This window comes from Fusarium fujikuroi, chromosome FFUJ_chr01 (genome assembly GCF_900079805.1).
Source record: "Fusarium fujikuroi IMI 58289 draft genome, chromosome FFUJ_chr01".
NCBI lineage: Eukaryota > Fungi > Ascomycota > Sordariomycetes > Hypocreales > Nectriaceae > Fusarium > Fusarium fujikuroi.
The window spans coordinates 3340692-3364034 of record NC_036622.1 but is presented as its reverse complement, the minus strand read 5'-3'; the positions used below and the strand labels follow the sequence as shown (position 1 = coordinate 3364034).

Sequence of the window (23343 nt, the reverse complement as noted above, 5' to 3'; positions counted from 1 at the left end):
GAGAAATCATACAACGGACCAGCAACGTTCGGCTTTGGTAACTGTTTGCATAGAACCCTTTACTTCTTTGATTAGAGTTCTTTCTACATCTAGACAGGCGGCTCGTAGAGCGGAAGCATGATGCGAATGTTACGATGCAGCAATATTGTGCCAGCCTAGATTACCACTTAGCTTCCTTCTTCTCCGTCCTAATTACAGCACATTGTGCACAATTTGGCACAAAAAGAAAGGAAATGTCGAGCGAAAGAGTTTGGCTCGTGGCCGGGAACTACGGAGTCCAGACAAAGAAAACGGGAAAGCAAGACTGTGTCATCTCTTCAGTTATGCCCCAAACTCCTTCAACCGTCTTGATGTGATCCCGGTACGCCTTGCTGCTGAAAAGAATTATTTCGTAAATGTTACGCCAGGCTCTTTGATAATGTTGAGACTGATAGCGAGGCCCCGGGGTTCGTATAACGAAATCAAATCGATGGAATATGATGTTACAATGGAACGGAAAGCATCGTTCCTGGGCGAGGCTGTTAACAGGCTATGATACAGTAGAGGTGTGTAGCGTTCAATGTCTCCATCTTGGCTTTGAATCTTTCGGCTCAGCAGGAGAAGGTTTACGCATTGTAGACCGAACACTCGAGACAGAGGCAGGGCTGGCCCGGCCAGTTTCTGTGGGCTGAGGTAGAAGACTAATCCTCCTCGAAGACATAGCAAGGGAACTAGCAGGCCTGCTGTGCCGGTCTCCATCGAGTCCGATAGATCTTGAGGCCTGAAGAGACGAGCGTCTGCCGGAGAGGGCCGTTGTTGATTGATGAGAAGCCAGGCGTGGCTTTGGCAATGGCTGAGAGTTTGCACCAGGGGATGCAAGCCTCTCCCGGAATGAGAGGTTCGAGTGACTGCCTCTAGTGGGCGTTTCTTCGACTCTGGGAGACGCTGATGAGGCACGCGCTAGAGGGCTGCGCAACGTCGGTAGCTTTGAGGTGCTAGAACCTGGTGTAGTTGAGCCAGCGGATTTATGCGCGACGGGGCTCTTTTTAGCATATGGGCTCGGTGTCGTTAGCGTAAGAGGTTTAAAATTGTGACCAGTATCGACATCTGAAGTATTTGTCGAACCGTTCCAACGTGGGCGGTGTGCAAGCTTCGAATCTGGCCGTTTAATCTGACTAGGCGGCAAACTGGTAGTAGACGAAGAGCCTGTGATGGTGGAAAGGCGAGAGAAACCCGATTTCCGGCTTGTTTGTGATGTTGGTGCTGGCAGTGAAGAGTGTCGACGGTTCGGAGGAATTTGGCGGCTGGCAGCACCTGGCGTAGCCCGTACTTTTGGGTTCTTTGATAATGGCGTATGGGGATCCAGTCCCAAACTCGACATGATAACTGACGATGGTGGTGAGCTGCCGGGGGTTTCACGTCCGCTACCTAAAGTTGAGCGATCGTTTGAGAGCATACTGGAGATGGAATCCCGTAGCTGCTGACCCTTATCTGCATGAATTTCCTCAATCAATGACTCTGCGTCTTTCATCTGCTGTTTCAAAGCCTGCCACCTATTTTGCATGTCGTTATGCAATCGCAGAATTTCACCATTAACTGTTAGCCGCTCACTGACACCCTTGTCGATGATTGAGAGGACACGCTCAATGGCTGGCCCATAGTGCATTCTTTTGGCCTCATAGCTTTCCAACTTCTTCATCAGAGCAGGCTGGTTAGTCAGATGCATACCGGAGTCGGCAGCCTCTCGAAGTTTGAGGAGAGAGCGCTCGACAGACTCTTGCATCTTCTGTGCTTGCCTACCAGCACCTCGGAAAACGATAACCCATCGATCCTCACCTAACTCCTTGCGTAGTGACTCAGCATCCTTCTCGAGCTTCTTGTAGCTAGCATCGAGTCCTTCACGACGCATGTTTAGCTCCTCACAGGCTGTGGGAAACGATGGCTGGGCCCTCGCCTCAAACATGGACAGCCGCATCGGCAGGAAGTCGAGAGATGCTCTCAGAGGCTGCATTCGAGCAAACAGAGCCAGTAAACTCGAGTCGTCCTGCGACAAGGTGGGCGTGCCTGGTGAGTTAGGTGTTACTGGAAAAGTCGGAAGGCTATAACGACTTGGGGCCTGCAATCGACCGGCCTGGATAGGGTTCTCTTCCACAATCGTCTCAAGGTCCCCAATGTCAACACTGTCAGCGTTGGCAGCCATCAAGCTCTTGTGTCGTCGTTCTTCCATCTCAAATACAAGTCTGCTGAGTTCGTCCATTTCCCCTTGTACATCTCCGAGAACATTGTTCCAAAGTTCCTCCCACTCCATAGCTATTTCCACCTGAGCTCTTACCACATGTAGCGTCCTGCGGATTTTCTCCCACTCATGAATGACTGATTCCATTTGCGAAACAGCTTGGGTCAGGTCTTGCACAGATACGTTGGCAACATCCCTTCTGCTTTGCAACTGCTCGATAGCTCCAACATAGGCTTTGACAAGCTCCTCGAACCGAGTGATAGCCATTTCGACTTCAGCCAGGCCCTCGCGACCACCAGCCGCAGCCCACTCGACATCATCTTCGCTATCCAGGCCTTCCACGACCTCCGATGCCTTGGATATCCAGCTCCTGATTTGCTCGGCAGCATTGATCAGGGCTTTGGCAGCTACTTGAGCCGTTGGAATGGCAGTAACCTGGCTCGCTAGCGATTCGGCATCTGGGAGTTGCAGTGACGTTAACTGAGCAAGCTGAGAGGCAAAAGAAGCGCGCGATAGCGTGTATATGGAACCGGGACGGTTATGGCCAGGTGTGAAATATGAGTTGAGGCTGGGAACGTAGTCGGTCGGGGGCGTAGCCGGCGTAGAAGTTGCGATTGGTGGTGTATCCTTCGGGGGTGGCGGAGGAGGCAGACCTGCGCTATCAGGAGACGGAGGGCGTGTGGTGCGCTCGATGTGTTCGCGGCGAGTGTCCAGGGTGACCTTTGTCCCATTGCCATTGGTGTGGTCAGGGAGCCGATACTTTTGAGTGTCCATGTCCAGGGGTTCGGGGGTTTGAATCTCGGGCAACAAGGCCACGGCAGAATCGGGAATCTCGACCTTGAACAGCGGTAGCTCAGGATTTGGGTCGTGGGCGACGGGCTTTGGTGAGGAAGAAGCGCCGGCGCCCTTCCACGGACGACCGCGCCGGGCGATGACCGATTTGACCGAACCCGCTTGGTGCTTCTCGTCGAGCTGTCGAAGCTGGTCTTCGTTCAGACGGCCGATTCGGTCGTTTTGAGGCGTTATCGGGGGCGTGGAGAATTTTTGGGCGCCAAATCCCAAGGCTTTTAGCCGGGCAGCTAATCCTGGTGAGGTCTTGCGAAGAGCAGATGATGGTAGAGGTGACGTTGGAGTAGGAAACGGGAGAAGAGCGTTTGTTGACGTTGACGTTGTTTTTGTTATCGTGGCAGGGGTTATCGCGGCTGAGGCAACAGCAGTCGTGCTACTCGTGGGCGTATCGGTGACAGACGAGGCAGAAGAAGTCGGAGTTGTGTCAATAATGGAAGATGAGAAAGTGAGCAAGCTGGAATTAGGATCTGGGGTGTTGGTGGAGGAGGGATTGGCTGAACCAGGGTTGAATGGCAGGTGAGATAGTTGACCAGGGACATCAGCGAAATTCAGCAGGCTGTCCGTGGGCACATCATGGTCCTGGTCACTGTAGCAGTTGGCGCTGGCAAGCTCGCCCAGGTCGGTAGGTCGGTTAGTTTCAGGGCTTGCAGCAGGCGTTGATAAAAAGGGATCAGCCTTTGACAGCCAGTCGCTGTCGTTGTTATCTTTGACGGCTGAGGTCGTCGCGTTCAAATCGATGGTGTTCATCTAATCGTTGGAGTTGGCCCCTCGGAAAGCGAGGGACAGGTGGAAACCTGGTTAGAAATTGGGTGTACCAGTCCAAGTTATGAAGTGCAGATCCAGGTTCCAGAAGCCAGGATTTGTTGAATGGTGGTTTTGCACTCGAGATTCAGAAGCGAAATGTTCTTCGTAACCCGTCAATGCGCAGATGGGAAAAAAAAACAAAAAAACAAGACAGGGCAGATTGGATGATTGTTGGTGAGGCGTGAAATGTCCAACTTTTTCTGCGTAACTGTCACAGAGTGTCCTTATGCACTGAGAATCTCTCCCTCTATTTCCCTGAGACAAATATCTTGCCTTTCAGTGCCACTAATCACTCTGGCCCAACCGTGCGCTATCAAAATGTCATGGTGTGGTGCAGCCTTGATCGCTGAGGCCAATGCGAACCCCAATAACCGTGTCGGGGTAGAAAGTTGAAGTGAGAGTGGTCGAATGAATACGACGCTCTCACATGCACATGCACATCTAGGATGCGATGGATGGGCTGAGGGTTGCTGTCAATGATAGCTTGGGTGGAGCTAGCGGCCAAGTTTTGAGGGTCCTCTGTCGCGGAGATTACCAGACTGCCAGCCACTGATTGGAGGGAGGTAAGGCAGCGCGCAAGAAGCGTTCCTCAGTACTAAGGTGGGAGACTGCTGCAGGAGTATAGGAGTAGCTGCAACAACAGAAGCAACTTTTGGTGAATCAGAAATGACCAGTCAAAGGTTTACACGCTGCCGTTTAAGTCGATTAGGAACTGTCGTCTCGGCCTCAAGCTATAACCTCGCCTAGCTCAAATAGGTAGACAAATGATGAGCACATCGGCAGGACAGGTGCGTTGGTGGAGAGTACAACAAGAACAGTCGGATCGGATCAAATGTTGTCGCAGAGGAGAGTTCAGATGGAACCGAAGTATTCGAACTCCCATCAAACGCGAGCAACACGGCTATCGTCCGATGAGGACAGAGAGACAGAGAGAGCCAGGCGGAGACAAAAGGGGGCCAACGTTTCGGGCAGAGTATTTGAGAAGAGAATAACACGATGTGTCCAAGATGAAATGACTGTCCTAGGTGGAGAAAGGCTGAGCTGTAGTTGGCAGGACAAGAGAGAAGCCAACAAAGAAGAGTTCGTAGTCAAACGCTTGTAGTCAAAGGGTAAAGAAAATCTTGCCGGCAACTAAAGGCCTTGAAGATTGGTTGTGACTTATTAGATGAGGATACCTAAATGGATGGAAGGGCCAGAGGCATGGAATAGGTACCTGGCTAGGTTTCGGCAGGTACAAGGTTGGTAGCCAAGGCCGGCGAAAATACCTAACATGGGAGTTCAGTTTGTATTAAAAAACTACCTGTGGGAAAAAGAATACATAGAGTGAAGAAAAATAAAAGTTAATCTCAATCCGGCAATCAGAACGATAGCCAAAGAGAAAGGCCAAACGAGGTAAGATGGAAGCCACTGAAAGTCAAAGACCTGAGCATAAAGAAGGTTTATGAGCTGTCTTTAAAGCAACGGATACAAGCTTCGATGAACACGGAGTGTGCAAACCTATAGACAAGAAACCCGCAGGAAGAAGTATGTACAATTGAGGGTTTTGAATTCCATACCCACATGTTCGTAGGTAGTCTCGTCTCTCTGTACGGAGTACAATACTTGAACGTAGGAAAAGACGATTGACGCACACTGACCTGGGATAACTGCCGGGATTGGATCATAGGCTGCCTCTGATTTGCTTGCGAATTGTCTGAAGAGCTAGATCCCTGGTCAATGATCTCGCCTAGCAGCAGCCGGTCAGAATTAGCGCATATCGGCCTGTCCATGGGATAGGCTGCTGTCGATCCAAAGGTTGCTTAAAGTGAGGAAGCTTGTAAAGTGGACAATTAGTTGATTGGGAACAGAATATCACATATATTCAGTCTGGTATTATGCCAAATGCTGGGAGATACCTAATTGGCAGCAGTTAGTAAAAAAACCTCAGTCTTGCCAGTATCGTTCATTCACAAACCTTGAGACAAGTAAGGTTTTTTTTTTTTTTTTTTTTTAAAAAAAAAAGAATAATAAAAATATATAAAAAAAAGGAAAATAAACACTGCTAATACCTACTCCGTACATACATCAGAGGCATCAACATTGATCTATTCATTCACCAATCACGGCTAGATTTGGGGAAGCTTGATCTGTAAGTGCATGAACCCAATAACGGAAGAATTAACCATCGGGCCCGTCCCGAGCCCCAGGTTCGACTTTCACGGGGTCCAATGGCCTTTGTTGAGCACGGAGCTTTGTTGTAAACGGCTCCTTGTCGTCATCGGGATGGAGTTCCAATGAAAGTCTGAAACTCGTAACTGCTGATGCCCATAGCAACGGGCCCAGTGCAGGCAAGCAAGAATTCCAATCAACCTGGAGGAGATTAGCATGTCCGATAAAGCCTGTGCGAGAGGCCCAGCCCTCTGAATCTGCAAACCCACGATCCGTTTCTGTACAATTGCAGGTTGCCCGGGGATATGATACTGGCGTGCTGTCGGTTATCGACAATTGTGATATTAATAAAAAAGAGCTTCGCTGCTGTCCTAATCATGCCGATGCTATTGCTCCATATTCGATCCCCCCCCTTTGGCCCCATCTATTTCTTCATGCCTGACATCTGACCGTGCAATTTGTCGTATTGATAAACGCTCCTGTACCAATTGTTCCAGGTTCAAGGAACGGGTGGTCGGTTGTGTCCAGTCGACGGCCTCCTATTTGAGCTCTCTTACTTGAAGGGCTTACTGGATGGTCTTGCCATTTGTACCAGCTTTCTTTCCCTCTCTCTGGCGCTTGTGGTGCCGATCTCAATCCTCTTCTGTCCCAAGCCATACAGGTAATAAATATATGGTAGCCCTTTGTCGACTCTAGGTACATCTCAAACCGCCATCACGACGGGATAAACGAATAGAAAACGTACCTGTCGACTCTCCCTCTACCTCCCTCCGGCTCCTGCTACTGTTCCTGCTCTACCGATAAACCCTGACGACACGCGGCTTCTGGAAAACACGAAATATTTCTTCAATCCTTGCTCTGTTTACGACCAGCAGCTTAACTAGGTAGTTAGTTTCTCCATCGTCTGTTAATCACCCCTGTCACGCGTTGGCCCTTCGCTGTCCAGTCGGTATCCGTGAGAATTGGAGAACTGGATGTGTAATTACCCTGGCTTTGCCCGTGCCCATGCCTGTCCCGCCAACCACTGACTGTTTCCAGGCATCAGGTCGCCCCATCGCCGTTGGAAACCCCCTGGAAATCATTCATCCATTGAATTTCCCCTTCCCGTCTTGTCGCCGTCAACTTTTTAATTAATCTAATTCCTCCCCCCTCCTTACCTGGTCTCATCTTGTCTTGCTGTTCTGTCTTCTGACTTTGCTACCCCTCGATTGCTGCGTATATTCGATCCTCGCCTTTTCTGTTATTCGCTCTCTCGATCATTGTCCCTCAGCCGCAGCGCAACCCAGTCGCAGTTCCCGGGCTGATCCATTATCAAGCCCCAATTTCTAGGCCAAGCTATCCCCGAGATATCGTGTGGGACCTCATCTCTCGTGTTTGTGAATCTGTGTAAGTGCAGATCATTCTTCACAGACACAACGTCACCGTCAAAGGTCACAGGGTTGATCTCGCGAGGGTCGATCGACTATTGTACTACTACGCATCGATAAATCAAGTTCAAGCAAGCTCTATCACACTCTGCACTCTCTTTTGTTTAGCACGGTACCCGCATAGCATCTATAGCATGATGGCTGCCACCAACGATCAGACACCGTCATTTCGCTGCGACTCCCCGCCTCCAGACGCTCTTCCAACACCAGCTATCGGTGCATGTCCAGAGCTCTCCCGCTGCTTGTCGACGACATCCTCTTGGTCGCATGGCAGTAACGATGCCAATCCTCGGGATGCTCTGGGCATAGAGAAGTTCAATCGTCATTCCACCGGAAGCCTCGACACTAGCATGCTGAAGAATCGCCATCCAGATATTTCGGCCATTTCTCGTCACTCCAGTTATAACTTTGACGGCAGGAGTCGCCGACGGGGATATATGCGGCCACAAGGAACTGATTTTGCCGCCAGCGCCCGATCCCGCGAGAGCGTGATGAGCCTGGGCAGCATCGCGCATCTGCAGTACTATTTTGCTCGAACAGGCTTACTTGACGGCAAGGGTGGTCAATTGGCCAGGAAGAAGCAGCAGCGCGCCACCCTGGATCTCTCTTCCTTGGACACGAATGCCGAAGCTTTGCCCAAGATCGTTGGTTCGGATTTTGACTCGTCATACGCTTCTACCGACAGCAGCCCAGATTTCAGCTCACAGGGCTTCGGTACCGGCCTTGTTGAGTCTCCCATCGAGGGGCTGGATGATTATTATGAGGACAACTTCAGTGACCTTGGCGGTGATATGCTCCCACCGACTGTGAGCACGTATCACCACCGTGAAAAGGTGGTCCCCAAGCCACCCACCATTCTGGAGCTCAAGTCAGAACTCGAGCAGACGCTTGGCGACGCTAAGAAGGCACTGAATGAAGTTGAGGCGCGAAGAACCGGTACTTACGAGGAACCGTCCAGTGCCCCTGACTACCCCAACATGCCAGCGGAAAACACACAAGGGTGGTTTGAGCTGCAAGGAATGCATATTCTCGATGTTGTTACGTTGGCAATCCGCGCGGCAAAAATTTATTACACAGCGCACGAACTGCCTGACCGTCTTGACTCTATTAAGCCCGAGAAGCAAGTCAGGGCAGACCTGTTGGCTGTCATGGAGACATTAAGGCAGATGGCCACCCGAAATTTCAAAGAAGGCATGAGGGAAGAGGAGATCAAAACGATGAATGACTGGGTCGAGAGTGTCTTTGATATCTTGAAAAAGGAACAGGAGATCGAAGACGCGGAGAGGGCTGAACGGGTCGGCTGGACATGGCTCAAGGGCGACTGGGCTGGTCGCGAACTGGAGCGGGAACGAGCGTTTCTCATGTCCATGGACACGGTTTCTGAACCTTTGCCAGAATGGAAGTCAATGTCGCCTTCAGATGCGAAGCCTACCCCTTTCCTCGAAGCCATGCAGAATGGTGTGCGACTGGTTAAACTTCACAATGCCGTTGTGCACAAATCGCGACGACGATTTGGTGCCATTGGAAGCTTTCATACTGATACCCAGAAGCCCTATCGTTGCGCTGACAACTTACGGTACTGGGTCAAAGCTGCCGAACTGCGCTTCGAGGTCATGTTGAAAGTCGATGTGCTCGGAGTCCAGTACAACGCATCTCCACAGGCTTGGATTGATTTTGAGACCGCCATTCTCAAGTGGTCTCGCCATGTGCGCGAGGAGATCACTCGCGAGCTTGAGTTATAGCAAGCGAATCTTGGACGCTCTTTTTTTTTGTTTCTGAAGTGACGAGGGACATGCCCAGCTCGATTCACTAATACCCTAATGATTGGACGTTGAGGACTACATAGGAGTTCACTTTGCTGGGTTTCACTTTTGTTTTCTTTGTTATTCCTACACTTTTTTACCCTGGAAAGATCATCTGAAATTGCATATTGTGCAAAGAGCATACCGAGCTCTTTTGTTCGACCGACATGACGAAAGCACTTTGGAGCACGTTATTTTTATATTCTCCTTCTTACACACGACCGGCTTGGAGAGCCCGGCAAAGCCCTTTTCTTCTGAGACAGAACTTCCACTACATTCTAGCATATACCCATTGCATAGGCCTTAACGCGGATGAAGACATGTTCAGCTTCAAGCTGTTAGACTGAATAAATAAATAAAGTAAATATATTATATTTGTCATCTTGATTCTCCGCTCTGTCATGTGAATTTGGATCACAAAGGGTTTACAGGGGACTAATCACGTCTGCGAATGAAGATTTTGATAAATGAATATAAGTTTGTATATTTTATTCCTCCTCCTTCTCCTTTTTTTGTGGTTTAATCTTATTCTTTTTCCGCCTTTGCTAAATATATGTATATACATATATCGAATTTACGTACTCAAGGTATTCGCGTCAACAGAGCCCGAACTAAAAACCAGAAGCTAAACGACGTTATCGTGAAATGACCAAAAGCCATAGCAGCTGTCAAACTCCATTACAAGTGTGGATATCATAACATATCATTTCTAACCTTTCCCAATCCTTACTCAATATCAATCTTGTGGATCTCAGTCCACTCTTTCTCAGCCTTGGGCACAGTAATGGCCAAGACACCATCCTCCATCTTGGCGGTGATACCCAGACCATCAACCTCGTCGCGCTCATCTGCTCCAGTGGGCGGCAGAGCTACGTTGCGTTCAAACATACCGACCTTGCGCTCGCCAGAGGTGAGAGTGCTGAGGAAGGCTTCATCGCCAGGGCGGTGAACGACGCCTGCGATCTTGAGAAGGTTGCGGTCGCCATCCCAGTTCAGACCAATATCCTCTTTCTTTGCGCCGGGGAGGGCGACGTGAATGACATATGACTTCTCGGTGTTGAAGATGTCGATAGGTGGGTTGAAGGAGGAGTCGGATGAGTCATTGGTGTTTTGCTCCTGGTTCTGGTTCTGGTTCTCCTGGAACTGCTCGCGCATGTTGCGAACGAAAGGATGGTTGCCCCATCCGCGGAAGAGACCAGCAAGGTCAAAGGGGCCACCATAGGGGGGAGGGGGAGGATGGGGGCCGTGATGAGGACCATGGTGAGGACCGTGAGGGAAGCCACCGCGGCCTCGACCTCGACCGCATCGAGGGCCTCCACGGCCACGGCCACGGCCACGACCTCGCCCGGCCCATTCAGGCCGAGCTCCGCACTGACTCTCCTCAGGAGCAACTTCTTCGGGGTCAGGGACGTTCATGGTCTCGTCAGACTCGTGGCTTTCACCTCTGGCAGCTTGCTGAGCCTCGTTTGCCTGCTGGCGTTGCTCGTCATGGGTTCGACTGTCGGGAGCACCTTCACCAGCGAACCAAGGACCCCAGACGAAACCGTCAGCCTCGGGGGGTGGAGGAGGTCGTCCTCGTGGGCCATGTCCATGCCCATGGGGATGAGGAGGGTGAGGAGGGTGAGGAGGGTGAGGGCCAGCTGGCGAACCAAAGGGGAAACCGGCCATGAAAGAGGGAAACGGAGTCTCAGTCTGGTGATCTACTCCCCGTCCAGTTGCTTGGTTGGGATCAAAGTGCTGAATGAAATCCCAGAAGTTTGCATTGTTGAATGGGTTTGGTTGTCGACTCATTTTGTGTAATGGATACTTATCAAGTATGGGTTGGTTTATAGTAGTGATGATAGTGAGAAGGGGTCAAGAGTGTTTATAAATGTAGATGATGTAGAGGAAGCTGGTGGTGAATATCGTACCATCCAGTGTCGACATAGCATACGATTTATATATAAAAAAAATTCTCCATTGAGACGGGCTGCCAGATGGGGCATCTCATCCGCTAGGAGGCGAGATCTAGACACATGCGTAACCCGCATCGTAACCTTGACTAGGCACAGTAGACACATGTACCAGACTCACATGAAGTGGTCGAACCATTTGGATCAGCAGAGAAGGCAAATGCGTTTGGTTCGGGACATTCTTGTTGCCGCGCGGCCACTCACTCGCGCACTCACATCTCGTTGAAATCGCCTTCAAAGAGTAACTAAGGTCTGGCTTGGGCTGGGGGTTGCGTGAGGGAGCATGATCGGTCCCGAGACCAATAAAACACCGGGGGCGAATAAATTGGGCCACACTCCGAGTCCGTTAATTCGGCACCGGTTTGTGTGTTTGTGTTTTTCGCACTATTGTAATGTGCGGATGGCGACTTTACAGACAAATACTATTATCCGAGCTTATTCGAAGGTAAAAGCAACTCAAAGAATTATTCAATGACGATTCGTGGGCTACCTAATTTCCGTCGACTGCTGAGTCATTCGGCAATAGGTAGGTACACGTCAGATCAATCAGTCTGCCAGCAGCCGCGTGGCCTCTAATTAATTGTCTACTGGACTCTGAGATCAAGTTTAACATTAACAAGATTTTGCTTGAGGACTCTGTCAGGCGCGCTGTGTGAGAGATAGTCTTCCTTGAAAGGATGGGTGATCCTGAGATTCAGTCTCAACATACTCTACTCAGAGAGTGTTGTCTGGAAACCTTTTCTCTCTCTTTCTTTTTTTTCGTAATTTTTATTTATTTATAAATCTAGAAGACATCCAAATTTGTAGGTATCTTCCAAATGCTCTTGTTCTTTTGTTCTGCGTCCATTCCGAGATCTCGACAGATTCGTACTTTTGGCCACAGCTCCTCGAGTTTGCCCACTTACACGGCTGGTCTACGTCACCTGCACCGTCAACCATTTCGCACGCGTGGAAACACACGACTACCAGTGTTGATTCGACATTTCAATATGCTTGTCTGACTCACTGAAACCAAACAATAACAAATAGTCTATTGATTGACGTTGCCCAAGGCCTTCACCAGCCAGCAGCCACTTTAGACCCTCGACGGCATCCCGCTCACGCTTCTGCGATATCTCAAGTTCTGGAAATATAGCCCAGAACGCATGAGGAAGACCCGGATAGATGTCAATCTTTGTGGGCACTCCCTCGTCCTTGTAGATTTGTTCAAGCACAATGCTGCAGTCTCTGACAGGGTCCATCCCACAGGCCTGAAAGTAGGTCTTGGGAAGGCCTGCATGACTGGGGAATGCAACCGGAAAAGCAAGAGGGCTCTTTGGTTCAGGTCTATACTTCGCTGTGAAACCTGTCAGTACAAGCTAGGTAGGCATGGGAGAGTTGCAGGCATACAGTGAATGAATTTCATCGACTCTGCGCTAAACACGGGAACCTTGGCATTTTGCTCATAGCTGATGAAGTACTCCTTGTACTTTTCAGGGACAGTCTGATCATTGACACCAGAGGTGATTGGAGCATAAACACCCGTCAGAGGGTGCAAGGTCCCGGCGTCTCTATACAGATGGGAGATGGTCAGAGAGATATCGGCGCCTGAGCTTGTACCACCAATAATGAAGCCTTTGGACGGGTTGATTCCAAGCTTGTCCACATTTTGAGATACCTGCCTGGTTTCAGCATTCCCGCATTAATCTCCTGAATCAAGGTTCACTCACCCAAATCGTAGCATCAAAGGCGTCATTGATAGCTTGGGGGAACACATGTTCGGGAGCATGGCGGTAATCGATATTCACAGCAATGCCTCCCAGCTTTGTGAACTCGACACATAGTCCTGCTTCAGTGTCAAGATCACCTGTGACAAAGCCTCCACCGTGAAAGACAACAAGTCCAGGACGTCCGTCAGATGGCACATCACCATTGGGTATGTATGATCTGGCGTCAACTTCAAAGCCATCTCTCAGAGTAATCTTGAAGTCTTTGGTGTGGTATGAAAGTGTGGCCGGGTCAGGTTTAGGTCGATACTGTTTCACCTGAGCCATCATCTGGCGAAAGGATTCCAGCTCAGTGTTCATATCCCATCCGTTAAGCATTGGATTATGGGCTCTGATGATCTGAAGGTTGTGAATAACTTGTGATGTCTGAGAGTATTGGACAACTTACAGGCTCAAATTCTGGATGAACATCTCCAAGGGCACGGATTTCCTCAATGTTAAGCATGGTTAATTTGTTGAATAGATAGAACGAAGACCGTCTTTTTATGCCTGGCGAGTTTGCCCTGGGTCCGGGAGCCTTTGGCTTTATAGCTAGGACTCCAGCCGATGATCTGTTGAGATGAAGGCTCGGTATTTCTCAACATTCACAAGACAAAGCGATTTACAGCTCAGATTCAATGGGACTTGCGGTGACTCACGCAATTAGGGGCTCGAGTAAAGCACAGGATGGATTTACGAGCCCGTAGTAAGCCAACAGAGGAAAGGGTCAGTAAAATGATTGGATACGACGGCACCTTCATCACTCAAGTTGCAGGATATGTCACCAAGCGGGTGAGAATCTGCCCTTGTCGCCGGCGTAAATCCGTGAGGCCCGGCGAGCGGGTGGGCCCGCGATGTCAGTCCCCGGGAGACGCCGGCTCCAAATTACAGGGACCATTTTCCCAGATCGGTAATTTCGTAAACATCAAGACCGATGAGCGAGAACCTCGATATCGAGCTGGATAGGTTTATACCCAAGTCCAAATCCGGAACACTCATAACAATGGATCTCTCTACCTCATTGCATTAATTGCGTGACAGTAAAGAAATGACGTCAGAAGGGAAGCGCGAAGGCCTCGCGACTCCACGTGAGCCGCGAGAAATGATTGGTCAGCGGCCTTAGTAGACAGAGCTTAGAAATCTGACTCCCTGGCGCCTTTCGCCATTGGAAACGAATGATCGGATTCAGGTCAACTTAGCCGACGATCTGTTTTCTTGACTTGTTAATTCACAACCACGAATTAAAATCAGACACGATGGACGCAGCTCAGACAACAATCTGTATGTTAAAGCCTCCAAAGCACTCAATTGCTCTTAAATTCACACTGACATGGCCCTATAGCTTCACCCGTGGGCGCCGCCGCAAATGTTGCGTCCCCTTCCACGACAGCTGCTAGCAAGCCCAAGGTGAGCTTCTCCTTGATCAAAACGGCTCTCAATTACTATGCTAACACCCCTACAAGCCCTGCTGTGTGTGCAAGGATGAGAAGGCTAAGCGTGATGAGTGTATGCTCTTCTCCAACGCAAAAGATCCTGCCGCCGACTGCAAATCCCTAATCGACCAGTACCGATCATGCATGTCGGGATTTGGATACCAGGTGTAAAAGGTTCACAACTTCATACGATGGAATGACTTCGGCCATAGAATATGACCGTGTACAACAGATGCAATAAATGTAGAATAAAGGGCAATCCATGCATGTTCCCCTCCGGAGAATATCGTAAACATTGATGGTCCGCAGTGGCGTGATATGTCCTGTTTAACTTGTAAGTGATGCGCATTCCTGAAGATTTATCCTTGTTCGCCGCCGGGTCAATGTGAGTAACAGGAAGAACTCATAAATGTTCGAGAGTTTGATTGATTGTGAGTGTCCGTCACAGGCTCATGCGCAGGTTCATTTCCACTAGCCTGCCTTAACCTCAAGAATGAAATGTCCCGACAAGAAAACATGGCCGTGATTTCCAGTCATTTAGTCTTCTTTATATCGTCTTCCCTTCCCCGAAGGCCTATTTTCATCATGGACTCAACTTCCTGGGTCTTGTTGACTAGCCGAGAAACGAGTGTTTCCATCTGCTGCTCAATGCCTTTCCTGCGCTCTACTGCTTCCATAATCCTGGTCACAGAAATGGCAACCGCGCGCACTCTGCCAATCGTCAGTTGTATCCCTGAGATCAAGCTCTTTTGGATTGTATACTCTTTTGTTCGTCGATCTTGTTGAAACCTGGCGATGCTGCTGCGTAACTTGTCCATCTCTGTAGCCGACTCCTGAACAATAGCATTCATGCGCTCATCTCGCCCCTTCTTCAACTGCCATCGAAAGAGTCAGCGAAATTCCGGTTGTGGATCAGAATGTCGCAAATCTTACCTGCAAAAGGCGACCATGAGCTTTTGCAGCAAAATCGGGTTTGCCGTCCTCATTGCTGGAATAATTCGACTCGTCACTTGCAGCCATGGTTGAGACGGATCGCAGCGAGTAAATGCACAAACTAATATCGTAAAGCTGAAATGCTTGGGTTAGACCGAAAGGAGTTGTTGAAATATTGTATGAACAAAACTTTTTTGGCACCTCAGGTACCTTGAGACGACATGTATCGCAAGTAAGGTAGGTAAGGTTGCAGATGGAAGGAGCGGACTTGCCTTCCACCACCGGTTTCCAACATTAATCACTAGGTAGCGAGTACACATCCAACACAGTAGAAGAACTCAATCAATCACCACGCATAAATTATAGGATTCACCATACTCTATAAAATGCAATGCTTTTGGCAGATCCAGAACCCATTTTGGTATTTTCATACAACCCAAGGCAGATGCTGCAGGGGGGGATATCTCACTCTAGCGGGTTAAAGCAATGTCGTCTATCCTCAGAATCATCTTGACTGTCTCGGCCGCCAGCTCGATCGCGCTTGTGCTAACAAGAAGAGGCTGCAACACGTTCTCCTTGGAAATATTGGTGTTGACTCCTCCGGACTTGATACTGACTCCTGCATTCTTCTCGCCCATCTCGTGTCGGTGTCGTAGCTCCGTCACTACCTTGATACTGTTGAGACCGGCGTTCTCGGCCAGTGTGGTGGGAATCACCTCGAGAGCATCCGCAAAAGCCTTCCAGCAGATTGCCTCGGTACCTGTCAAGCTCCGCGCTTGCTTGGATAGCTGTGCAGCAATTTCAATCTCAGGGGCACCACCACCAGCGATGAGAGCCTTCTTCTTCACCAAGCATCGTACCACACAAAGAGCGTCGTGCAGACTTCGCTCGGCCTCCTCAAGGATCAGAGAGTTGGCACCTCGTACAACCACGGAAACGGTCTTGCCGACAGACTTGGTGCCTGTCACCTTGACCATGCGCGATCCAGAAGATTGAACCTCCTCAACCAGGTCCGCATAGCCCAGCTTATCCTCAGTGAAAGAATCAATATCAGCGATGGGCTTACAGCCAGTTGACTTGCAGATGAATTCGACCTCGTCGCGCTCGATGTCCTTGACAGCAAGGATACCAAGCTTAGCCAGAAAGTGTAGTGATAGATCGTTGACAGCATCTCGCAAGATAGATTTCTGGATGAACAGAACGTTGCACTTCGCCTTCTTGATCTTCTTGGCCATGTTCAGGAGGTATAATCGTTCCTCCTTGACGATCTTGTCCATTTGTCGGTAGTCGTTGACCTGAATAGTATTCTCCATCTATAATTTGTAAGTAAGAGGTACTCCTCATGCAACAGAAATGGACATACATCAGGCTTGGGGGGACTCAGCTGGAATTGGATGAGACCAATTCGAGCCTTCTCCATTCGGGCCGGACCACCAGCGTTCTTGAGCACAGGCTGGGTAAGGACGAGACCATCAACAAGTTCGCTATCTTCAATTGTTCCACCAACTCGCTTGACGATTCGAATGTTCTTAAGATCGACGTTATCGGCGGTCTTCAGGTCGATGGTCTTAGTCACTGAGTTCACCGCCATGGGCCCAAGCAAATTCGAATATTGGGAGACAATCTTGGACGACAGAGAGGTGTTGGCAGCTTGCAGTAACGAGGAAGTATCGCTCAGAGTGATTGGGAGGGACATGTCGTGTAGGACCTCGACGGCGGCGGCGGCAGCTCGTTGGAAGGACTCGGAGATGACGGAAGGGTGGATGCCCTTGGAGAGAAGTCGGTCGGCAGCACCAAGAAGACTTCCGCAGATAACGACAACAGATGTCGTGCCATCACCAGCTTCAACATCCTGGGCACCAGAAAGGTTGACAAGCATCTTTGCTGTGGGATGCATGACAGACATGCTCTTGAGCATGGTATTTCCATCGTTTGTGATAATGGTCTCGCCCTTTCCACCTCGAATCATCTTGTCCATTCCTCGGGGACCGAGAGAGGTTCTGATGGCGTCCGCGACAGCTGTTCAACTGTTAATATTTGTGAAGCTTGTTGTTGCACCAAAGGCGCCATACCTCTAGCGGCGACAATGTTCGAGGAGCGCACCGCCATGGGCTTCTCCTTATCCTGTCTAAAGTTAGCGGGGTGAAGCTCAAAAACCTGTCTGGAGCTCTTCATACTCGGAAAGTAGCATTGCTAGAGCCTCCCGCTGTAGGGGCTGGAGCTGCGACTGGGGCAGACATATTTTGGTAATAATTTGGCGGTCCCTAGATCCTCAAAGCAAAGAAGTGATGTTGATGGCGGGGCTTTGTAGGAACACGACTGGACTTCTTGGAGATGTCCCACCTCCCCTAGGCTGCCCTACTCCGCCGTGGAATTGTCAACCTAGAAATTTTGGATCGGGGATAGAGATCATCCAGCTCCGAGAGGTTCCTTGAGCTAACTCTGAGCGTCCTAGTCTGCTTTTGGCTCCAGCGGCACTATTACGTGGGTCCGTGCTCCAAGCTCGCTCAAGGCAACTCACAGATTACGGAAGGCATTCGGTGACACCTCCAACACCAAACATTCACGACCACAGCAGCAACAATTCGACCCTCTTTGATCATAGTTTATCCACAAGTGCCCTCGTAAATACAGAACCCTCATATCAGACCCTTGAAGCACTATTATACGATTGGAGAGCCGCGGTCCTCATCATGGTCAGTCTCATTACAGGCATACAAGCTTAGTTGTGTCCTATCCCATACTGACAGCCAGCAACAGCCTTCCGCAACCGGCTCCAACTGGGAAAAGTACCAGAAGAACTTTGCCGACGATGAGGTAGAAGAGAAGAAGATTACCCCTCTAACAGACGAGTACGAATGCCTTCCTGGAAATGAGAGTGCCATTGGTCTGCTAACACCAGCGCCAGGGATATTCAGGTTCTCAAGACCTACGGCGCCGCGCCTTACGGTACATCTATCAAGAAGCTCGAGAAGCAGATCAAGGAGAAGCAACAAAGTGTCGATGAGAAGATCGGCGTCAAGGTTGGGCGGGAATTCTGCGAATGAGGGACAGACTTCTAACATCAATAGGAATCCGACACAGGACTCGCGCCTCCCCATCTATGGGATGTGGCCGCCGACCGTCAGCGAATGTCTGAAGAGCAACCTTTCCAGGTGGCACGTTGCACGAAAATCATAGCTGACGAGAAGGGCGACGAGGCCAAGAGCAAATATGTGATCAACGTCAAGCAAATCGCAAAATTCGTTGTCCAGCTTGGAGAGCGCGTCAGTCCTACCGACATCGAAGAAGGGATGCGCGTGGGTGTCGATAGGAACAAGTACCAAATTATGCTTCCCCTACCGCCCAAAATCGATGCGAGCGTTACGATGATGACGGTGGAGGAGAAGCCCGATGTCACTTACGGCGATGTTGGTGGTTGTAAGGAGCAGGTTGAGAAGCTACGGGAAGTTGTCGAAATGCCTCTACTGTCTCCTGAGCGCTTTGTCAACCTCGGTATTGATCCTCCCAAGGGAGCCCTGCTCTATGGTCCTCCTGGAACCGGAAAGACCCTCTGTGCCCGAGCTGTTGCCAACCGAACAGACGCCACCTTTATCCGAGTTATTGGTAGTGAGCTGGTTCAGAAATATGTCGGCGAGGGCGCAAGGATGGTTCGAGAGCTCTTCGAGATGGCCCGTACAAAGAAGGCATGCATCATTTTCTTCGACGAGATCGACGCCATTGGTGGTGCTCGATTTGACGATGGTGCTGGTGGAGACAACGAGGTTCAGCGAACTATGCTTGAGCTTATTACGCAGCTTGACGGTTTCGATGCTCGTGGAAACATCAAGGTCATGTTTGCCACCAACAGACCCTCTACATTGGATCCTGCACTCATGCGACCGGGCCGTATCGATCGAAAGATCGAGTTCTCGCTGCCCGACCTTGAGGGCCGTGCTAACATTTTGCGCATCCACGCTAAATCCATGTCGGTTGAGCGGGACATCCGGTGGGAGCTCATCTCTCGTCTCTGCCCCAACGCAACGGGTGCTGAGCTGCGTAGTGTTTGCACTGAGGCCGGCATGTATGCCATTCGCGCAAGGAGAAAGGTTGCATCCGAGAAGGACTTCCTCAGTGCAGTTGACAAGGTCATCAAGGGTAACCTTAAGTTCAACTCGACGGCGACGTATATGCAGTACAACTAGACATACTCACCATAAGGCAAGGTGTATTTTAATGCGGTGTATGAATACAGGGCAATTGGATGGCGGGAATATAGACGTCACAATGAACAAATTGCTTCTACAAGCATGCCCGAAAGTGAATTAATTGCATTAATGACTTGGTTTATGGTGCTCCAGATGCCATATTGATATCTGCAGAATCTATCTACTGTGAAATTACGCTGTGCTTCATTTACAATCCGAATGCCATAAAACAAGACCATCAAGGTCCTGGAAAACCGAAACACCGTTCCCATGATATGCCCATGAACGCTAACGTGCTATATGAGTCCAATCGTACCATCCAAAGAGCAGATCCGTCGCTCAAAATACCCTGCAGAACTACCTTACCTAAGGCAGATGTGTGCGCCCAGCTTAAGCCCGAGAAAACCATCATTATTCGTCCACAAAGCCCCATAATGCCATGCATTTTCCGACTCATGAGCCTTCCATCCGGGAGAAGCAGCCCAAGCATGCGACGTCTCCTTCTGCTCCGCACTCAATACTGCACCGACTGCACACAACAGCCCGGTGTCCAACAGCTTTCCATCCCTTGTCCGTTTGCCGGGTTCCGTTCTTCGTATCGTTCTGTTCTTGTTGCTGTCTATCATCAACATCATCCATGTGGAACGACCTTGAAAGTACTTCTTGCTCCGAGACACCAAAGCCACCATCCAGATTCCAACCATGGCATTCTCTAATACAAATGAAGCAAGTGCGCTCGCCGCATCCATCGCAATTGGCAAAGGAGTCGAGATCAGATTTCTTGGTTGGTTTGCGGTGGCAGATGTTACAGGGAACAAGCAGAGAGCCTGTCACTCGAGATATGGCAAAGGCGGGCTGCACCGGCAGCATCTTAAGTTGTGATGAGCGCCGTCGGCGGTGGGGCGTGTTGAAAGAGAAATTGGAAGGGTTGAGGCCGTCGGTAACGTGAATATCGTCGCCGGTAATACGGGTTCGCTTCGAAACTGGAAGGACCTTTCGTAAGGCTGAGTCCGGCCGTTGATCGAGGATATAATAGTCCTTGGTCTCCTCTGAAGGGTATAGAGACAATCTGGACTGCTCGTTGTCGACGCTCCATCGTCGCTTACGTCCTACGTGGGCGTCTTCTCCAACGAAGGGCATTGTGGTGTGGTCCTTGCCCGGACTTATCAAGTATGTGCAGCGAGGCAAATTTGAGTATGGCAGCGAAACAAGTGTTGGTCAGATTTGACACGGAACAAAACACTATTGAGGTATCCCAGCGGCACTAAAAGAAAGGCGAACAAGACGACAATCGAGTATGAGGGCGTGGAGGTGAGAGGAGGAGGTTGAGAACCAAATAGGATTGAAGGGGAGTGGTTAAGAGGAGCAACAGTGACTGGTCAACTTAGTAGGGTACCTAAAGAAGGCACCTGCTGTAACCTAGTGAAAAGTGGTTCCTGTTTGGTTAATGGGTGGAGGTTGAATGTTACTAGCTGATTATCGTCCAATGACAAGGGAGGAGGCCTGTATCAACCTTGGACGTTGAGTGAACAAACCACTGGAACCATTCACGCATTCAACGGTTTGATATGAATGGCAGCATGTTTTAACGGCTTTTCGTAAATGCTTGCCAAGTTGAAGCATAGAATCTAGTGAGGCTACGAATCAGGGATGGCATAGATACGTAGATACTTATGTAATGTTTATATTTCAAGCCAATAACACAAACTTAGAGTCCCTCGCTGAAAGACATTTCAAGGTATCTTGATGAGCCCGAGACAAGACCTCCTAGATATCACTCGTTATCTTTTGTGTATTGATAATGACACATGAGTCGGTTGTCTTGCTGAAGTCCGTTCTACATAAAAAAGTATGAGATATAAGTCTGGGGCGGGGTTGAACAGTGCCAAAGTAAACTTAACCAAGGCTTGTGCTGAGAACGCAATGAACTCGGGTTGTTCAGATCAGAACTTTGAATCATATATAACAAGTATTGGAGGCAGGGAAAGTGGCGGCCACGAGTACAGAGAGCTTTCACATTTTTACCACCCGTCACCCCTTCATATTTCCCAGTGTAGTTTGTCGAATAAGGTATTGAAAACGATTCATCTGATTTACACTCTAACATCCACCTTTCCTTCCACGACCAGGCTTCTTTTCTACCCGCCACCGCCGACAAAGGAGCTGCTCTAGGGGCGACTAGTATACAAATGAGACTTTGAGATGTTGCCCCTTTAGCGGCGGACCTTGACCTCCTTGGGGGGATCGTAGGCGATCTTTCGGGACTTCAGCCAAGCCCACTTGTATCGCTTCACCCAGACACTGACAGCCCACAGAGAGGCAGAGACGACAAGGACCTTCATACCCATTCGCTTTCGGTCATCCATCTCGGGCTCGGCAGCCCAGTTGAGGAACTCGACAACATCCTTGGCCATCTGAGAGGTGGTGGCGGGGGTACCATCCTCGTACTCAACGAGACCGTCGTAAAGAACACGGGCCATGGCGATACCGGTACCGGGAAAGTAAGGGTTGAAGTTCATGCCGGGAGCGACCTGAACACCAGCAGGGGGCTCTTCAGGGTAGCCGGTGAGCAAGCTGAAGATGTAGTCACAGCCACCGTGACGGGCCTTGATGATAAGAGACAGATCCGGGGGGAGAGCACCATTGTTGGCAAATCGAGCAGCCTCCTCGTTCTTGTAAGGAGGCAGCATGTAATCGGCCAGCTTTCCGGGGCGCATCTGGATCTCACCCTGCTCATCGGGCTCACCGGGGTACTCGTTCTCCTCGGCAAGGGCCTTGGCCTCGTCAACGGTCAAGACGGAGCCGACGAGCGTTCGGTAGGGGATTCGGCTGAGGGAGTGGCAGGACTGGCAGACCTCCTGGTAAACCTGGAAACCACGGCGGAGACTATGAGGGGGTCAGTAATTCGACACGGCGTGTTCTACAGGATCGGCGGCAGCTTACGCCTGGTGGTCGAAGGTCTTGAACCACTTGTTGTGAACCCAAGGGTACTTGGTAGCGTGAAGTCTATATGGGCACTGTTAGCAATTGGTGATGCAATAACAGTGCGGATCATCGATAGCCAGCATTTATGCCTCATCACCTAAATTGAGATGATGCAGAAACACCACAATCAAGAACCGAAGGCATCACGTACCCCTCTTCAGCAGGAGTCATAGCAAAGGCAACAGGTCCGTAAAGGTGATAGTACCAAGCCATGGAGCCGAGGGCGAGGGTAGTCGAGGCGGCGGCAGCCAGGTTCAATCGGGTGGCAGAGGCATCGCTGGCGGCGCTGGAGCTCGAGGAAGCGGCACGCTGGGAAGAAAATGGGGTCAGCAATCGTGTACATGCAATTGAGGCGCATTCAGTTGCGATTGGCGTGGCTGCGGCGTGTCGAGGTTCGTGGTTGTCATCTCTCGGCAAACGGGAAGCTCGCTGGCAGAGGTGGTAGGATCGTGCCATACCTTGGTGACAGCAGAAGGGCCGTTCCGGAGGCCATTGAAGGTGCGCGTCGAGCGCAAACACGACCTGGCAAGCATTGTGGGCGAGCTATACCGTCGCTGGTGCGATCGAATATGAGACGGCGAGATGGGGAGGTCGTTCTCGGAGTCGGAGGACAAAAGGGCTCAAGCAGAGATCATTAGCAGCATCAGACAAAATCCTATCGAGCGTTCCAATAAGCCGGCTCTGATTGGATGCGGGTCGGATCAATGTCACGTGCTCGACCACTCTCGCCTTGCTCGGCTGAGCGGCCAGGTGACTTCCGATAAGTGAGTGTTCCAAATTTTTCCGACTCCCGGGTTGAAGTCGGGTTCGGTTTGGTTTGGTCCATGGATACTAACAGCATACTACCTAGGACAGTAGAAACA

The 23343-nt window shown here is 50.2% G+C and overlaps 10 protein-coding genes; 3 read left to right on the top strand and 7 right to left on the bottom strand.

Moving 5' to 3' along the window:
- Window positions 1–556: 556 nt before the first annotated feature.
- On the bottom strand, window positions 557–3811 carry FFUJ_01068 (related to MUC1 Extracellular alpha-1,4-glucan glucosidase; the record flags this gene model as incomplete). Its single annotated transcript, XM_023568052.1, has 1 exon — window positions 557–3811. The coding sequence occupies one exon, from the start codon at window positions 3809–3811 to the stop codon at window positions 557–559; it is 3255 nt and encodes a 1084-aa protein (XP_023424466.1).
- A 3769-nt stretch (window positions 3812–7580) lies between these two features.
- On the top strand, window positions 7581–9185 carry FFUJ_01069 (uncharacterized protein; the record flags this gene model as incomplete). The annotated part of the gene is made up of 1 exon (XM_023568041.1): window positions 7581–9185. The coding sequence occupies one exon, from the start codon at window positions 7581–7583 to the stop codon at window positions 9183–9185; it is 1605 nt and encodes a 534-aa protein (XP_023424465.1).
- Window positions 9186–9971: 786 nt separating this feature from the next.
- On the bottom strand, window positions 9972–11036 carry FFUJ_01070 (uncharacterized protein; the record flags this gene model as incomplete). Its single annotated transcript, XM_023568030.1, has 1 exon — window positions 9972–11036. The coding sequence occupies one exon, from the start codon at window positions 11034–11036 to the stop codon at window positions 9972–9974; it is 1065 nt and encodes a 354-aa protein (XP_023424464.1).
- A 1123-nt stretch (window positions 11037–12159) lies between these two features.
- FFUJ_01071 (related to putative sterigmatocystin biosynthesis lipase/esterase STCI) lies at window positions 12160–13408 on the bottom strand (the record flags this gene model as incomplete). XM_023568019.1 has 4 exons in its annotated part: window positions 12160–12533; window positions 12587–12854; window positions 12907–13302; window positions 13352–13408. 4 exons carry the CDS (start codon window positions 13406–13408, stop codon window positions 12160–12162), a joined length of 1095 nt encoding a protein of 364 aa, XP_023424463.1.
- Window positions 13409–14198: 790 nt separating this feature from the next.
- On the top strand, window positions 14199–14546 carry FFUJ_01072 (related to COX17 protein; the record flags this gene model as incomplete). XM_023568008.1 has 3 exons in its annotated part: window positions 14199–14223; window positions 14285–14349; window positions 14406–14546. The coding sequence occupies 3 exons, from the start codon at window positions 14199–14201 to the stop codon at window positions 14544–14546; spliced, it is 231 nt and encodes a 76-aa protein (XP_023424462.1).
- A 362-nt stretch (window positions 14547–14908) lies between these two features.
- FFUJ_01073 (uncharacterized protein) lies at window positions 14909–15395 on the bottom strand (the record flags this gene model as incomplete). XM_023567997.1 has 2 exons in its annotated part: window positions 14909–15250; window positions 15309–15395. The coding sequence occupies 2 exons, from the start codon at window positions 15393–15395 to the stop codon at window positions 14909–14911; spliced, it is 429 nt and encodes a 142-aa protein (XP_023424461.1).
- A 383-nt stretch (window positions 15396–15778) lies between these two features.
- On the bottom strand, window positions 15779–17548 carry FFUJ_01074 (probable chaperonin CCT4, cytosolic; the record flags this gene model as incomplete). XM_023567986.1 has 4 exons in its annotated part: window positions 15779–16621; window positions 16672–17327; window positions 17381–17432; window positions 17486–17548. The coding sequence occupies 4 exons, from the start codon at window positions 17546–17548 to the stop codon at window positions 15779–15781; spliced, it is 1614 nt and encodes a 537-aa protein (XP_023424460.1).
- A 453-nt stretch (window positions 17549–18001) lies between these two features.
- Window positions 18002–19492, top strand: FFUJ_01075 (probable 26S proteasome regulatory subunit YTA3; the record flags this gene model as incomplete). XM_023567975.1 has 4 exons in its annotated part: window positions 18002–18004; window positions 18069–18160; window positions 18217–18331; window positions 18380–19492. 4 exons carry the CDS (start codon window positions 18002–18004, stop codon window positions 19490–19492), a joined length of 1323 nt encoding a protein of 440 aa, XP_023425565.1.
- Window positions 19493–19948: 456 nt separating this feature from the next.
- Window positions 19949–20635, bottom strand: FFUJ_01076 (uncharacterized protein; the record flags this gene model as incomplete). The annotated part of the gene is made up of 1 exon (XM_023567963.1): window positions 19949–20635. The coding sequence occupies one exon, from the start codon at window positions 20633–20635 to the stop codon at window positions 19949–19951; it is 687 nt and encodes a 228-aa protein (XP_023424459.1).
- Window positions 20636–21708: 1073 nt separating this feature from the next.
- FFUJ_01077 (probable ubiquinol-cytochrome-c reductase cytochrome c1 precursor) lies at window positions 21709–23013 on the bottom strand (the record flags this gene model as incomplete). XM_023567952.1 has 4 exons in its annotated part: window positions 21709–22381; window positions 22439–22501; window positions 22632–22789; window positions 22822–23013. 4 exons carry the CDS (start codon window positions 23011–23013, stop codon window positions 21709–21711), a joined length of 1086 nt encoding a protein of 361 aa, XP_023424458.1.
- Between the last annotated feature and the right edge of the window lie 330 nt (window positions 23014–23343).